Here is a 16,319-nt window from a genome sequence, read left to right on the forward strand (position 1 = left end):
TTACTGCAGTGAGATTTTTATTAAGCTTAGCAAGATTGGCTTTTTAAAGGAATATATAAAGTAACAGCCTGTTACTTGAAGTACAAATTGTTCTTCCAGAGGTGTTCTGCAGTCTCTTCACAGTCCTGACTGCAAAGAGGGAGAAGGCAATAAATGGTCTCTCGGCCATAATAGAGCAGTAGAAAGTAGTTACCCGGTGTCTCTTCTTCCCAGTGCTCCAAGAGCTGCGGCGGGGGCACGCGGCGGCGGCGAGCCATGTGCGTGAACACCTACAACGACGTCCTGGACGACAGCAAGTGCAGTCAGCAGGAGAAGCTGACGGTGCAGCGATGCAGCGACTTCTTGTGCCCGCAGTGGAAAACTGGCGACTGGTCTGAAGTAGGTGCTGGTCGCCAGGGTGGACTCACCCTGCTGGTCCTCCACCCTGAGGGGCTGGTGCCTGCAAAGAGATATCTCTGTCCCTGCTTAGCCCTCGAGTCCTGGAGTGTGGTGGGACCGTCCCTCCTGCAGAAGGTCTCCCCGACCCTGTGCACAGGCAGGCCTGAGACAGGCAGCGAAGTCACTGGCCTTGTCACCGCTGGTCAAGTGGCTGTGTCCCTCCCTGCAAAGCCGCAGGGCGTTAATTCCTCTCCAATAGGTTTTCCACAGTTTCTCTGCGCTTTTGGGAAGAAAAATGCCTTCCGCCCTTATTTTCCCTTGAGATTGTCCTCACAAGCCTTGGCAGCTCTGGCTGTCACTGGAGGGCAGGATTTCACCCTACTAATGTATTGCTCGGCCCTCTCCCTGCCGTTTGTTGCCATTACCTCTTCCACTGCTGCTGATGTCCTTTGCAATGCAACAAGACCATATCTTGATAGCCTATTCCCTGCAGCAGGACCAGGGATGCTGGAGAACAGTCTTCAAAGGCTGCTTGTCACCTTTGTGGAGTGCAAATAGCTCTCGTTTCTGTGAATCACGTTCTTTTAGGAAGTGGTGAAAGCAATTAGGTGGGAACAGGAGTTGTTCTCTGCAGATGACCTGTCTTCTGGGTTGAGCTGCTGGCAGCCCAAGCCATGCCAGGTCAGTGGAAGAGGCACTCACAGCCTGTGGAAGCTGAGACCCTTGTTGCACACGCTCAGAGCTGAGTTTTTTACAAGCTTTTGGCACCCCACTGTGCACAGCTGAAGCCCAGTTGGGCAGTGCTGTGGCTTCCCCCTACGTCTCACACCTGCTGGAAGTCAAGAGCCTTCATGGTCTCACTTTGACCCACGCTGAAGGGTCCCAGCCTGGCGGTGTTCTCCATGCTCCAGCCTCTGCTCTGGACCAGCTCCTGAGAGCAATCCCGTCTTGTTGCAATACACTCGCCTGTTTTCCAGCACATGTAGTCATCAGCTAAAGTGATGCCTCTCAGCACCAGTTTTTAAGCAGTGGTTGCAGTGGGTCTCCAGGTTTATTTTTCAGCGCCGCGGCAGGTGCTGAGCTGGCAGCGCATCGGCACCGCCTGAGCTTGCGCTTTCCTCCTCGCAGTGCTTGGTCACCTGTGGAAAAGGGCACAAACACCGCCAGACCTGGTGCCAGTTTGGAGAAGATCGATTAAACGACAGGTTTTGCGATCCCGAAACGAAGCCGGAGTCGGTGCAGACGTGCCAGCAGCAAGAGTGTGCTTCGTGGCAAGTGGGGCCGTGGGGCCAGGTACCACAGAGCCGCCGCGGGGCTCCCGGCGGGTGGGACCTGGGTGCTGGTGGCCGAGGCTGAGCGCTGCCCTTTCATCCCAGTTCAGCGGCATAACTGTGTTAATTGATTTGCACACCAAAGCAGCCCTCTGTTCGCTTGGGTTCAGCGGATGGGCAGCAATAACAGTACCTGCCCTTTGTGCTAAATTTAATCTGTGTCATACTAAATTGGCTGTGATTTTCAAAAAAAGGGTTTCCAAGGTTACGCTCCTAAATCCATATTTAGGCACATAAATACGTGGCCTAATTTTCACAGAAAAGCTCCTCCCATTGAATAGCTTTTGTTGTTTTTAATGTTTTTCAGTTTCTGGGTTGGTGAGAGATTTTTTTCTGTTAAGAGCTGCTTGTTTCTCCCAGAGTGTTCTGGCATCTCCTTTTCCACAAAGCTGTTAGCTCTTGACTTAAAAAAAACAGCAACAAACCCAGACCAGTTGTCCCAATCAGACTTATTTCCCATCAGCAAAATTATTCACCAACCACTTGTGCTACTGTGGGGCTGAACAACCAGTTTTAAAGAAGGATATGGTGCAGGTTGTACCAGACTATGATTTACTGTGTGCAGCAAAGTAAATCATTTAAATGCTCGCACCTTCATTCCTAAGGAAGCAAGTGAAGCGTGCGAGGCTCTGGTGGGCGCAGTGAGTTAAAACTTTGACCTAATTTAAAGCTGAAATGCGTGAAGTGGAGAGAAACCAGAAGGGAAGCTGAGTTTTATTTTTGCTGCTCATGCTATGTGCCCAAACACGGACTGGGCTGATTAATACTTTCTAACCGAAACAGCTACTCAGAGCCAGCGCTTCTTTCTCTCCCCTCTGTCCTCTCCCAGTGCACGACAACCTGTGGCCAAGGCTACCAGATGAGAGCGGTGAAGTGTGTCGTGGGCACCTATGTGTCGGTGGTGGATGATAATGAGTGTAATGCTGCAACCAGGCCAACAGATACCCAGGTAAATCCTGCTGACCTGTCTCCATCTTTTGCCAGCGTGCGTATAGAGGCATCCAGGCTGCAGCTTCGAGGGATGTCTTGCTGCAGCAAATGCTTGCCCTGAACGCCAGCCCATGCAGAGCAGTATCTTGCTCTGCTATATGGCTCTTGGAAAGGTGCAGCACAGGACCCTGTTTTGGTAGAAGTGGGACAGAGAAGCTGTATTCAGGGAGTTCCCATCCAGACCCTCTCCTGTGGTTAACCTTACATTCTGAAGCACCAGATTGACAAAAAGGCAGCGGACAGCTTGTTATGAGGGCTTCAAAGACTTCGTGGGGTAAAGATTACCTTTGCTTATAGTTTGTATCCATGGAGCCCTAGTCATAGGATGGGATGTGTTGAGGGGCTGTCCGGATTCAGAGCCAAAGCTGGTCTCTTAAGAGCTCATGAGCTAAAGAAGAGGCAGTAGATGAATATGGGAAGACAACCAGAGACCAGAAGGGTATTTACTAGCCTCAGAGGCTGGGGTCTCGACACAGCAAACACCTCCTTTGGCTTGCACGGCGTCTGGGATGCCTGGCTGCAGTCTGGGCTCACTTGGCTGCAGGACTGTTGCTGTGTGGTACCAATGACAGCTAGGGGCCATCGTTTCTTGTCTGCTGCACGTGACAATGTAGTGTATGTGCCAGCTGCAATTGCAGACACATCCTCTCCTGGCCACATAAATGAAGAAATGTTGCACACCCTTTGCAAATTTGCTAAAGAGGCTTTTCATGCTGTGTTCACTGGTACTTGGAAGCAAACCTGTAAATTCCCATTTCAAGCACAGGATGTGTCGAGGGTGTCTGAAGGAGTTGAATAAAACAGAACATTACCATCTATCTGTCATCTGGAAGAGTTGTAGTGCTGGTGCCCTGCCCAGCTTCAGTCCTGCATGACTTCACAGGGTTTAACTAAGGCCACAACATTTAGGAAAAGGATGTTTTTCCCATGTATGGAGACCAGTCGCACTGTAGTCAAGGAGTAACAAACCCACTTGTCATCAGCCATCATTTGGCACGCACATCTCCAGCGTAAGCAAAATCATAGCAATGCGGAAGTCATTTATGCCATTTGTCAAGGGCTGCTCTCTCCCTCCCAGGGATGATCAGTATTAATTTCCTTTTTGGCAATGACTACTCGCAGGCTCATGGAGTAAAGTTATGGCTATTCATCATTTCTGTCACCTGATTTCCCAGGAGGTCCAGACGGGACCAGAGCCCTCCTGTTAGGCACCGTACCAAGGCCGAGCGGAATGGCATGCCTGTCCCCGAAACCTCCCACGCTTACGTTGCGGTGAAGATCAGCACAGGGATATAGGTGGGCTGGTGGGCTGCAGGGGATCAAAGGGCTGCAATCAGCCGAGCAACGTAACCTTTATTAAGCGGGCTGCAGGTCTCACATTGAAGGAAGGAAGCTTTGAGGGCAGAGAAGGTTGCTGCTTTGCAGATGTGTGTTCGTACTGGAACTCTTTTAGTGAACTTTCATCTTTTGCCTCAAAAACATCTGGTTTTAATGCATGGAGATGGCACATGGTTATGAGGATTGCTATTGTAGAGTTCCTAATAAGTCAAAAGTCCACTGAGGGTTCTGCATATGAAACCCTCGTGGTACTGATGCCAAGTTTTGCTGATTCACCAAGAGGACACAAGCATGCAGGTCACAGCTTCTCAAGACGTTGTGTGTTGTTGATAATTGCATTGGAGAGGAGGTGGTTTAACTGAAACATCTGCAAATTCTTTGTTTCCCTCTTTTCCCTCATGTATTTCGTGTACAGGACTGTGAAATAGCAGCGTGTCCTCCCCATCCAAATAGTCCCGAAGCCAAGAGATCCATATCAGGCATTCACAGGACACAGTGGAGATTTGGATCCTGGACACCGGTAAGCACGTGTTGTAATACTTTCAGGATTATTTTACAGTAGACAATGTGATATTTTTGAGTGCATTTGACCAACTTTTCGTTCCAAAGCCCTTGTAATATATATCAGGAAATTTTCTAGCGGAGTGCTTGCTGCTCTTCCCTAGTGCTCCGCAACATGTGGGAAGGGTACCCGGATGAGATACGTCAGCTGTCGGGATGACCAGGGCTCGGTGGCCGACGAGTCAGCTTGTTTCCACCTCCCGAAGCCGTCAGCCACGGAGATGTGCACCGTGACACCGTGTGGGCAATGGAAGGCCTTGGAGTGGAGCTCCGTAAGCATCACGCTGTCTCTTGCAGGAAAGCCTTATAGACCCCGTTGCTGGAAATGTGTTTCATTAATCTGTCACGCTTGCCCTTTTATAAGCGGGGAGATTCAGATTTTCTGCTGTTCGTTACTAGTAATAGCTGTCTGTCTGATTGTCAAAGCTGGAAATGTGACTGTGTCTCCTTCTCCCACTGTAACGCAGTGCTCGGTAACTTGTGGTCAAGGTAAGGCAACGCGACAAGTGATCTGCGTCAATTACAGTGACCAGCTGGTGGATAGGAGTGAGTGCGATCCAGATGACCTCCCTGCCACCGAGCAAGACTGCTCCATGTCTCCTTGTCATCCAAACAGCCATGACTACGGCAGGCCCATCCACCCTTTCCTCTATCCGGATCATCGCCTGAAACTGCACCCCGGAGGCAGCCCGAATCGAAACCGTGCGCATATACCGGGAGGCAATCAGTGGAGGATTGGCCCCTGGGGTGCTGTAAGTGCCCTGATTTTCTTATTGCTCAATTTGTTTTGGGTTTTTGCTTTTTTTTTTTTTTTTTTTTTTTCCTGGGCCAATCCAGGCTTTTCTTACAGTCACTGGTCAGGGAAAAGAGGGACCCTTCTCCCCTTCTCCCTGCTTTTTGCTCACAGGAGCAAGCGTTGCAGTAGGGCACCGGCATCACTTCTCAGCCTCTCACACCTTGTATCTCCAAGGCTCTCTGGGCAGAAAGCTGACAGCATCATTTTCCATGAGGCAAAGGCCAACCTCTGCTTCTTGGCTGTCTCCCGGGACGTTTACAGCTGTGCAGAGCTGTTGCCAAAGCACAGCAGAGCCTTAATGCCAGCTCCTCTCACCCCAACCAGTTTGCAATGCTTTATCACGGAAGTCCCTAAAGGGAATTAAGCACAAATCGGATGTCAAACACTGCATTAAAGGCAGTGGGGATTACTCACCTGCTTAAAACTAGGCTCATGTTTATTTTCTTTGCTTAGTCAGCGCCTAAGTCATTGCACTGCTATTGGTAATAGCTGGGTTTTGAAGTTAATAATGCCTGTTAGCCGTATTAAATTTCTAGCAGTGCATTCCCACGGTGCAAGGCACTGGGAAGGAGCTGGGAATGCAGAATTATTCCTGGACTCAACGCAGCCATGGGCAATTGTGTCTTCCAGTGCTCTAGCACGTGTGCGGGGGGGTTCCAGCGGCGGGTTGTGGTGTGCCAGGATGAAAATGGATACACCGCAAATAACTGCGATGAGAAAAGCAAACCCATGGAGCAGAGATCGTGCGAATCTGGCCCCTGTCCTCAGTGGGCTTATGGCAACTGGGGAGAGGTGAGTGCGCCATTCATCCTGGGCTCCCTGCGCAGGGGAAGGCTTTCATTAGCGGGTGGCTGAAAAATGGGAGAAGAGGGGGATATTGCAGTGACATTTATTGGAGAGATTGGAGCATGAAAGGCAGCCTCTGATAAATGAGTGAACCCTAGCAGCTGCTTGGTGGCATTTTCTTTTCCATTTGTCATGGGAAAATTTCCTACCCAGGCAAAAGCAAATTCTACAAAAATTAAGATTTAAATTTGTTTTTCTTTTGAAGAGAAGTCTAGTTTAACTGAAGGCCTTTTTTCTTTAATAAAAACACTGCTTCCTTCTGAACATTCATCCGAGACAAACAATTAGAGACATTAACCTGCAGTATCACGTTGGGTCTGGCAGTGTCATTGTGGAGCGGCATGAACGGCTTTGGGAGGAGAGAAGCAGGAGCAGCTGATGCCCCACCTGAGGCTCGTGGAGCATTTGGGGGGGGGTTGGCCAGAGTGGGTTGGTTGGGAACAGAAACAACCGTCGCATCTCAAGAGGTGCTAGTGCTTCGAGCGACCGTTCGGCAGTATTTTTGCTGCCCAGACGGTGATTGCTCTGTCCTCTGCTGACTTCCAGTGCACGAAGCCATGCGGGGCAGGGACAAGAACACGGCTGGTGGTGTGCCAGCGCCCTAATGGAGAAAGGTTTACGGATCTGAGCTGTGAAATCCTTGACAAGCCACCGGACAGAGAGCAGTGCAATGTGCAGGACTGTCCTAGAGATGCTGCCTGGAACGCTGGTCCTTGGAGCTCGGTACGACCATAAACTCTTTCTCTTTGTGAACCGTTTTGTGGATATCCCGTAACAACAGATTTAATTTGCTTCAAACCAAGGTGCTAATGCTTCGTGTCTTAAAACTGCACTTAAAGAGGATTATTGACAGTATATTCAGAATAACACCTGTTCAGGAAGGGCTTACATTAGGGGAGCTGGAGTCCTTTAATTTAAAAGGCACTTTCTGCTAAGTAGCCACCTTTGTCCATTTCATTACACCGTGCGAGCGCTGTGCATTACGAGTCTTTCTGACTGAGTTCTTTGCATATGGATTTAAACCTAGCATTTAAGCAGTACATTTCCATTGAATTTAAATTGTCCTGATATTTGATGGTAATACTGCACTGTGCACCTACTGGTTTACCAGTCACGTATTCGCTGCCAAAAGCAAGATGATGGGGGAAAATGTGTACTAAATTGCATCAAGCACGTACAAGTGTGTATAGACGTGTGTGCGTGTGCCTACCCGCCCCCACACACAGCTGTATAGAAACGTGTGCATTCACACCCGTTCTCTGTTTCTGTTCCTGTGTATATACAATAGAACGTGATGTGCTGTGCAAAGGCACCTGTAAGCTGTTCTCATGCATCGCTCTGGTTCTGGAGAGTTGCTGTCTGGCCTGATCTCCATCTGCTGCTCTAGATACCATTAAGTCGGGAAGGGATCAGCAAGGTGATGGGAGGCTTAAAACCCTAATAACAAAATAGCGTTTGGAGCAGAGTTGTCTTACGCTGTTCCTTTGCCGCTGGAGGAGTCTACTACAGAGATGCTCCTGTGAGGGCAGAGCAGCCCTGAACTGCAGGGCTGGGATGCTGTTTTGGGTCCCACGGCTTTGAAATTCTCTCTGCCCAGAGCAGCACCTTCTGCTTGGCTCAGAGCCCCCGTGTACCAAGGCGAGTGCTGCCTGGGGTGCTTCTGGTGTGCTGAAAACCACCAACCTGCCAGTTTTGGTGTGGCCTTCAAACAAATGTCGACCTTTAGTGTGTATTTTGTTATAAAAGCATTTAAAGAAGGTTTTTTTAAAAAAAAAATAATCTGACTCAAAAGCACTTTATAGGAAAAGAAAACAAGAGGCCTGTTTGTAATGTATTAGACTTCCTTAATTGTCACGGTTTGAAAAGTTGTCTTGCTAAAACCTAACAGCACTCTCGTCTCTGTGGGTGCTTTCAGTAATGCGGATGCCTTCAGTAACGCTCCTTCATATTTTTATCATACCTCAGTGAGTTATGCAATAGCCATAAAACTGCTGAACTGGTGTTTATATGGTGCTTCACCAGTACAAGGGACAGTGATATGAAATATTTCATTTGAGGTGCTAATGTATCACTTGTATGCTGATATAGTTGGTGCTAAAAATGAGTGAGGTGAGCTATGCAGAGCTAGCCACGCGTGCGGTGGCTTCCCCGCAGAATTACCGCCTGGGAGTTGCTGCCAACCTTTGTTACCTGTACTGGACCATTTGCAAGAACAAAAGGTGTGGACAGAGTTGTGTACATCAGAGTTGTGTTGTGTTTTGGTGTCACTCGGCGTTCAGCCTCTTCACAGCTGTGCAGGAGCAGGCTCCAGGGCTGCATCTGCTCCCCTGTGTTGGAAATGCAGGGCGCAGTCCTGTGTTTTGGTGTTGGGTTGGGTTTTTTACACCCAGGAAAATTTCCCTTGACTCTACTAAGTTATATTAACCTTGGGTTGTCCTTGCTTGGTCTCCTGGGGGTGGGTGGGATGTCGGGCAAACTGGCAGAGGGCAGGGCCATCCTACTCTGCCTGAAACATCTCCTCCCTGCTGCCCACGGGGCTCGCAGCCCCCTGCCCTCCCGCAGGTGAAGGGGCTGCAGAGCTGAGCCCCAGTCAGTGCCACGAAGTGACTTGATTTTTCAGTCGTATTACCGGGGTCCTTTGGCTCTGACGCGGGGGACCCCAGGGCTGTTTGAAGACTGAATTGTGTCTATGGGGGCAACAGGGCTTCATGTCCCTCCTGCAAAATACTCCACATGTATGTCTACCTCGTGCTACTACTGTAGGTAGTAACGTCCAATTTTTTTGTTCTTTAGTGTGGTATCACCTGGATTTGCTTTAGCTCTGTTATCGGTTGCAAACATCATTCTGTAGCTGTACATACTTCATCTGTTGGGATGGAGTGTCACTACCATATTTTTTGGTCACTTTTGAAACAAGAGTATAGTATTAGCTGAAACTTTTCAGCAGTGTGGATTTATGTATTTATGTAAAAGTGTATTTATTTTTCCAATATTGTTATTTAATTTTATATAAATATTGCATACATTTACGATGTTTAATGTTAATGTTGAACAGTGAAAATTAAAGACAAGTAGAATGTAATCATAAATGAATTTGTATAATGATTTCTTGAGTCTTTTGCTAAATTAAGATCATATACATAGTTTTGGTAACTTTTACTAAATTTTCTGAAATGATACTGCAATGTTCCATCTTTCGACTTGCTTTTCTTTTACTTGCTTTTGTTCTCCAGAAGAAACTGTCATTCTCAATAATTAAACAAACACAGTTAAAAGTATGGATTATGAAGTTTGGATAACTAATTTCTTGCAAGCATCTGATTGGCTCAACTTCATTCGAGTTTCAGGGAAGTTAGTACTATGAAATATACACAAATTAAAGCAGAGAGAGTCTGAAGAGTCCGGCCTGCAGTCCTCAGGCCAAATTCCAATGGGATTTTATACAGTAAACAAGTGATTTTATCTGTCTGGTTAAATCCAGATTTTAAAGAGATAGTTAAATGAATAAACAGATTCTGTGTGTAAATGGTAATTTTATAATAGGAGACTGGTGAGATGCGTTGTCGTTATAAGGTATGTTCAAAGAGGACTAAGAGGAGGTGACACTTTTATTTCCTTGCTTATTTAAGAACGTGTATTTAAACACTGCAGAATTGTACACCCTGTGATAGACCTGACCTTTTTATTAAAATAATGCTTTAGAAAACATGCAGAGACTGTCACCAGGATACAGAGGGTAGTTTTTCTCCTCTAAATGCCTTGTGGTATGAATGCAGATCTCCATGCACACTCTCAAATACCAAGAGGAAATCTCACCATGTTCTCCAGAATGAGGGAGATGTTCGCAGAGAGTATTATCCATCACTTCACTTAAAACCTGAGGCTGAACTCATTCCCTTGGAGCAGATCTGCTCCTTGCAATAATCTCTGTGAAATTTTGGGGTTACCCTAATATCCAACTGTATTGTGATACAGTTTCTGAATAATGCTGCATTAACTTGTCATGGGTTTCTCATTCTTTCCAAGTTAGGAAATGGGCACGGATCAGGTAAAACAATTATATCCCACAGCACCCTGTCCTGGTTCAGTCGAGTGCGTCATTTGGGCTTCACTGCACTGGGACAGTAATCATTTGACTTTTTTTTTTTTCTTTCCTGAAAAGTATTATGAATTTAAAAGTAGTCTGCTTTGTCAAGTACTTGTTGCTCTTGGGTATCAAAACTTCTAGCTGCTAATGCAATGGTTGTGTAGCTCTTAGTGTCTGCAAAATGGTGGTGTTTGCTTCCCAGCTCTTGATCAAAAAGGCAGAAATGCTGGTATCTTAGTCTTTGAGGACCTTTTGATCTAACAATGAAGAGTTGGAAGCTTAGCGTGAAATAATTATAATATTAGCTGGCTGAGCTCCAAACTCTGTTATTGTCAGTGTGAATTGAGGTTTGGGTTGGGACAGCATTGCTGTATCCCCTTAGCTGGAAGCAAGTGGCATTGATGGCTTTGCAGGGCTCTTCAGCTGCATGCAGGGGCGTAGGTGGTGGCAAAGGGGCTCTGGACTTGGAGGGATGCAGGAGGACTGCCTGGCCAACATCTGCGTCAGGGAGCTGGCGCTCAGGAATTTGAATCTTAAAATTGGTGTCAGTGGAAAGTTCAGGTTATTTGTATTTAATTCTGTCAAAGCCCCAACACGTTTACAAAATGCCTTCCCCATGAAGCTGGCTGAAAATAGGCTGTTCAACAGCAATGTTCTCCATGTCGTTGTTCTGATAATATTCTTAGCAGGCAGGATGTCAGCTCCTGCTAAGGCAGAAGTGATAACCAGGGGCAGATCTGGTTGCAAGTGTATATAACTCTGCTGTTCCCTTCCTCTCTTCTGCAGAAAATGAATTTGCTGTGACAGCAGCATTACTGAGCTGCTGTGTGATTCTTTACACACGTCTTGCAATAACAAAGCCATCCTTGAAAATGAAGTGATAGGCACAGTGAACTCTCTGGTCACTCGGTGATTCATGTTGCTTTTCCTGGCCTTCATTCATATGATGGTGGTTTGGGCTCAGAGACTGCGACAGCAAGTCTGTATTTCTCTGTAATGCCAGGTATTATCAGAAAAATAATGACATCAATCCTACCCCAAGAGCATGTGGGAGAAGGACAAATGTTGCTGCAGCAGAGGAAGGCTGCACGTATGGTCCCAGCACCCATAACCCAGGCAGAGGGACGCGCTGGGTGGCTCTCCTGCCTTTAGGAAAACGAGTAGAAATAGATGTCTTAGTGAAGATCGAATAAAGCTGATCCAGACCAAAATGAGAACTTGGTAGCCTATGGATATCTCCAGCCATCTGTCTGAAGCTGTCTCCATCTCGGAGCTGTTTACTGTATGCTTAGGCTGGCCCACCAAGGCTGCTGTCCCTCTGGGTTTCCTGGCTGTCTCCCCTGTAGGATCAGGCAGACTGACTGACTCCAGGGACCGCCGGTTTGGTGTGCTGATGAAAGGCAATAAGTTGTCTGCTTTGGTTCCCCGGTCAGAGAAAGGCCTTTGACAGTGCAGACCTCTCTGCTTTTGTTTAAAAAAGCAAACCAGACCCGTTTCAGCCCTCCCCTGTACTCCCTGCTGTGTGTCACCCATCCAGGGCATCCCACCGCCAGTGCCCAGCTTCAGCCACCCTCCAAAACTGCACAACTGGGGTGTGACAGCTGGGGTGGGCAGAGCCATGCCAGCTCTTACCATCCACCTATTCACTGCCTCATGCCCTTCTCAGACCTCATCCCAGAGCTCTGAGAAGGATTGTATGTACCAGATTGTACAGCACAATTGGGGTTTTTGTTTGAAGAGTTTCAGCCTGTTGCTCCTCTGGGGCAGCAGTGATGGATGTTCCTGCAGCTCTTTCCTCAGCTCAGTGCCCACCATCCCTGCTGAGGCTTGGAGCCATAGCTGGTGGCTCCAAGACAGTTACAGGTGGGTGAAGCCAGTGGTACCAAACTGCTTGTTGGAGGAACATCACTTTGTTCCTCTCTTGCTGCTCTAAAATCTCCAAATTTAATTTTTGTTGTTCGCCTGTCATCGCCATCTTGCATTGCTATCTCTGTTTCTCCTTAAATAAGGAGAACTATATAGGTATACCTTCGGTATCAGTTCTGCTGTCTCCTGTTTGCTGGTGTTGATGCTCCATGAGCAGGAAGACAGCCGTCGAAGCCCATCTGCCACACTGCAGGTGAGGGACCACCCTGCAGCACTGTGTGCTTAACGCTGAGCCTGCACTTAAGTGCTTTGCTGGATCGATGCCTCACAGGGCTGATTTCCTGCAACTTAATGCTCAGCTGTTGCAAACCACACTTCTCCCTTGCAGGCACCCGTTAGTCTTTGCACCCGTTGTGATCTGACATGGTGGTTAAATCTAGTGTCTTTGTCTGATGGAGAAGTAAAATGACTGGGCAGCAGTGTCCCCTCTAACCTCCCTAATCCGGTGACCAAACACTGGGGAAGTACCAGAGTAATGAGCTGCAGAGAACAGCCAGTCTCATCTGCTCTCCTTTGATACCCTCTCCTATTGCCACTGCCAGGACAGACATGAGCTGTACCAGGGGTTAGACTCAGGAAGGTTATTTTCTTGTATCTTGAAACTCTTCTCTTCCCCCCGCCCCCAGATGGTGCATCTTCTCCCAAGTTCCTCAGCACACCTTCCCACTCAGAGCAGGTAACTCCATTGGCACTCACTGATGTTTCTTACCATGTATAGTCCAACCCATGCTTCTGTCCTAACTTACTGTAAAATGCTTGCCTTTCTCTTCCCAAAGCAGCACTGTGGCTGTTTGGCTGCATTTGGCGTGCCTCTGTGGTTGCCTTTTTATACCTCCCCTCTCACACATTTTCTCCATGAGATGGTCATTTTCTAGGCTGTGCACAGCTGGCCTGAAGCTGAACAAGAAGTGCTGGGGCTGCTGTTCAGCGATGACTGGCTTCGGTCTTCGTGTCATGGGTGGCCCATCCATGGCTGCTGACTTCGTAAAGTCTGCAGACCTCCTATACACACACGTATGCACACACTCGCACACAGAGGAGAAATAAAGCAATAAATAAAAGGGCAATTGCTGGGAACATTTGTCTCCCAAAGCACTGGCTTTGAGTGCAGTGACTGAAAAACGCGTTAGGCTGCAGGCAACACGTTAGAGCAGTACCACACGTTCAAGGCTGAGCTGTGAAGTTCAGCATCTTCAAGCAGCTCCCTGAGCTGGGCGTTGGGAAGTCTGCATGCGGTTTTGCCCACATTCTGGTTTCACGCTCTATACCCAAACTGCAATAATTGCTGTTGCTTAGATCCTAGGGATTGTAGCGTTTAGAAACAAGGATGTGTGATGATGAGGGGCACTAAGCACAAAGACATTTACCATGTTTCTAACTTTCCTGGTGACTGATTTGTGCAGTCGTTAAGGAAAAATTATGTAGTTAGTCTTGTTCCAAAGGCACTTAATGCTCTATTCACGTTTTAATTTTTACTAGCTCACAAGGGAGGTGAGTGAGCCAGATGAAAATCTGCCTAATGCCCAAGACCATATGCAGACTGACAATACTTGATCCCTAGTGCATTAAATCAAGATTTTTCTTTATAAAACCGAGGAGCAAGTAGCAGCCCAGCACTCCGACAGACCCCTGGTGTGATGCACACCTGTGAAATAGGGCTGACATTCCTTGGAGAGCTCTTTACTTTGTGTTTCACTCCATCTGACACGGAGAAATCCTGTTCTTGAATAGGACTTCTAAATGGCATTATAATACAACTCTTCACTAAAAATATGAAGTGTCAGTTATCCTCGGCTGCTTGCTGCTCCAATTGCTACTCTCTTAAAAGTGCCACAGCATGGAAAATAGCCTTCATCAGTGCCTTCCACATCCCGTTATACTGGCGTCCACGGGTAGCTCACACATCTCCTAATTTGAGGAAATGCCATCTAACGCCTCCTTCCCTGGAGAGACCTGCAGTGGCTGTTTGTGGGCTTTTGCTTGTTTGCTGTTCAAGTTAAACAGCATGGAGTGGGGCAGGACGCAGCTTTTAAGGCAGCTTTGTGTGTTCACAGCCCTGCTGGTTTCTGTACCCAGCGAAGTCTTTGCATGGGGTGTAACAGGGCAGGTGAAAGAGGGGGAGAAGGTGCTACTTACTAGGTGGATGCTGTAGAAGAGATGTATGGCTTCTCCTCCTGCTGCAGTTACCTGCTTTTCTCCCATGTATCTTGTGAGGTTTCCCAGCTCAAGGAAATTATTGTATTAACTTCAGTGCTCAGGGCCTTAAATCTGGCAGGAGTTAAAGAGCCCAAGAGCATCCTTTGCTCTGGCCAATCTGTGCTGCTGGAGGAATGGGCTTCAAACACACCAGCCTCTCCCCTCTGCTGCAGCAATGCATCAACTTGGACTCTTTTCTTTGAGAAATTTTCCTTTTTCTTTTTCCTTCTTTTTAACATGTTATGAGCCATCATGTGAGGTCACTTGCCAGCTTGGTTTGGCAGCGGGAAGGTGAAGGTTTATTGGATTGTTTTATTTCTCCCTTTTGCAAATAGCCACCTCAGAAACTCTGTGCCTCTGCTGCAGGGCTGAAAGCAGAGTAGCTGGAGAACAGAGACCCCACAAGCGCTGCAGAGCCAGGGCAAACCAGCATGGATGTCCCCTGTCGCCCATACCCAGGGCAAGGAGCGCTCCTTGAGGATACTGGGGCAAAGCTTGCTCTTGTGCACACCAAGGGCTGCCCTCCAGCTCCAGGAGGGCTCCTTGGGACATTTCCACAGGAGTTCTGGACAATGCTTATATACATACTTGGAGGACGAACTCCAAAATCCCTAATGTTCATGTCTTTTTTTCAATCCTCCCATTTCTTTGGGGAGTCAGCACAGAATAACCATTTCTAAAGCCTCTTTCAAACTGCAGTACAATGCTTTGGTGTGTTTTGCTCAGGTCTCTGGTCCAGTTGCCCTCCCTCGACTGTAGAGACCACTCCTCCCCCTTAAAAACATACAAAAATCAGATGTATTTTCTATACTTGTATCTGCTAAAATGATCATGAACACACGCTTTTGGCAGCCATATGCATTAAGGTATGGCTCCCTCTTAGAGTTGTGCAGGAGAGGAAAGCCCAGCTGGGTGAATCCTGCCCTGCATGCCATGTTCCCACCCCACAGGCATGGACTCCTTACCATGACGATGCAGCCAGGCGTAAGACCACGCTAAAACAGATTGAGGGAAGGAATGTGGTTTCAAAGCAGCAACAAATACTTCCTGAATATCTCCTAAAGTGTTGCAGCCACTGGAGAAACCATAGCATGGAGCTGCACCCTTGTTTTAAGCCTGTTGCTTGTCTCACTGAAGCCAAGGGAGTTATCTGCTAAATACCTTGCTGTTGTGAAGCTAATTAAGTTCGTTTGGATGCCACAGAACCTCTGCTGCTGGATAACACACAAAGGGTCAGGCGTTTTAAGACTTCTCACAAAGGTTCAGCTGGCGAGGAGCAATCCAGGCTTTTCTTGGTGGTTTGTCTTCTGATGTCCTTTGTGCTCGAGAGACTTCAGAGGTACAGAAGTCACAGGACTGTTGTTTCAGCATCTGGTAGCAGCAGTGTAAGTTATAGATGTAGATTAAGAGGATGCTGAAAAGTCACTATGAGGGTGCGTGGTTGGGCTCTGCTCATAGTTGGAGAAATTTGCTGACATCCAGGAGCACAGCCTCTCACAGAAAGGGGGTGTAAAGCATTGTGGGGCTCTGTGGTTTTTCTGCTTTATTTCATCCCGCACATGTTTCAGCTCAGATTGTTGGAAAGGATGAACGAGGGCTTACTTACGAGCGCTTACTTTCCGTGCAATCCTTAATGTGTGCAAATCTAAACCTACAAGGATTGATTTTAATTTCCTCCAAAAAGTTGCTCCTGGCAGAATCTGATAAAGCCCGTTTTTAGTCTAATTCTTCCCAGCCCTGCCCTTGGTGAGCTATCGGAGCATACCTATCTTTGGGAATTCATTTGGTGATCACCGCAGCTTGCATTCATTATCTCAAATACCTCCCAAATCGTCAGGCTGATGCGCCTGGAAAAGTGGTCTGACAGCAT

At 47.6% G+C, this 16,319-nt stretch overlaps 1 protein-coding gene across 3 annotated transcripts in view; it reads left to right on the top strand.

Moving 5' to 3' along the window:
• Positions 1-16,319, top strand: part of ADAMTS9 (ADAM metallopeptidase with thrombospondin type 1 motif 9) — an 83,185-nt gene that overhangs the window by 40,420 nt on the left and 26,446 nt on the right. For all 3 annotated transcript variants that reach the window (XM_086469682.1, XM_086469683.1, XM_086469684.1), the window contains 8 exons: positions 214-378; positions 1,507-1,671; positions 2,539-2,658; positions 4,453-4,557; positions 4,703-4,870; positions 5,066-5,350; positions 6,025-6,186; positions 6,787-6,963. In XM_086469682.1, coding sequence (XP_086325808.1) covers positions 214-378; positions 1,507-1,671; positions 2,539-2,658; positions 4,453-4,557; positions 4,703-4,870; positions 5,066-5,350; positions 6,025-6,186; positions 6,787-6,963 — 1,347 coding nt within the window. The remainder of the gene's footprint in view (positions 1-213; positions 379-1,506; positions 1,672-2,538; positions 2,659-4,452; positions 4,558-4,702; positions 4,871-5,065; positions 5,351-6,024; positions 6,187-6,786; positions 6,964-16,319) is intronic.

This window comes from Leptosomus discolor, chromosome 9 (assembly GCF_034619465.1).
Source record: "Leptosomus discolor isolate bLepDis1 chromosome 9, bLepDis1.hap2, whole genome shotgun sequence".
NCBI classification, from domain to species: Eukaryota; Metazoa; Chordata; class Aves; order Leptosomiformes; family Leptosomidae; genus Leptosomus; species Leptosomus discolor.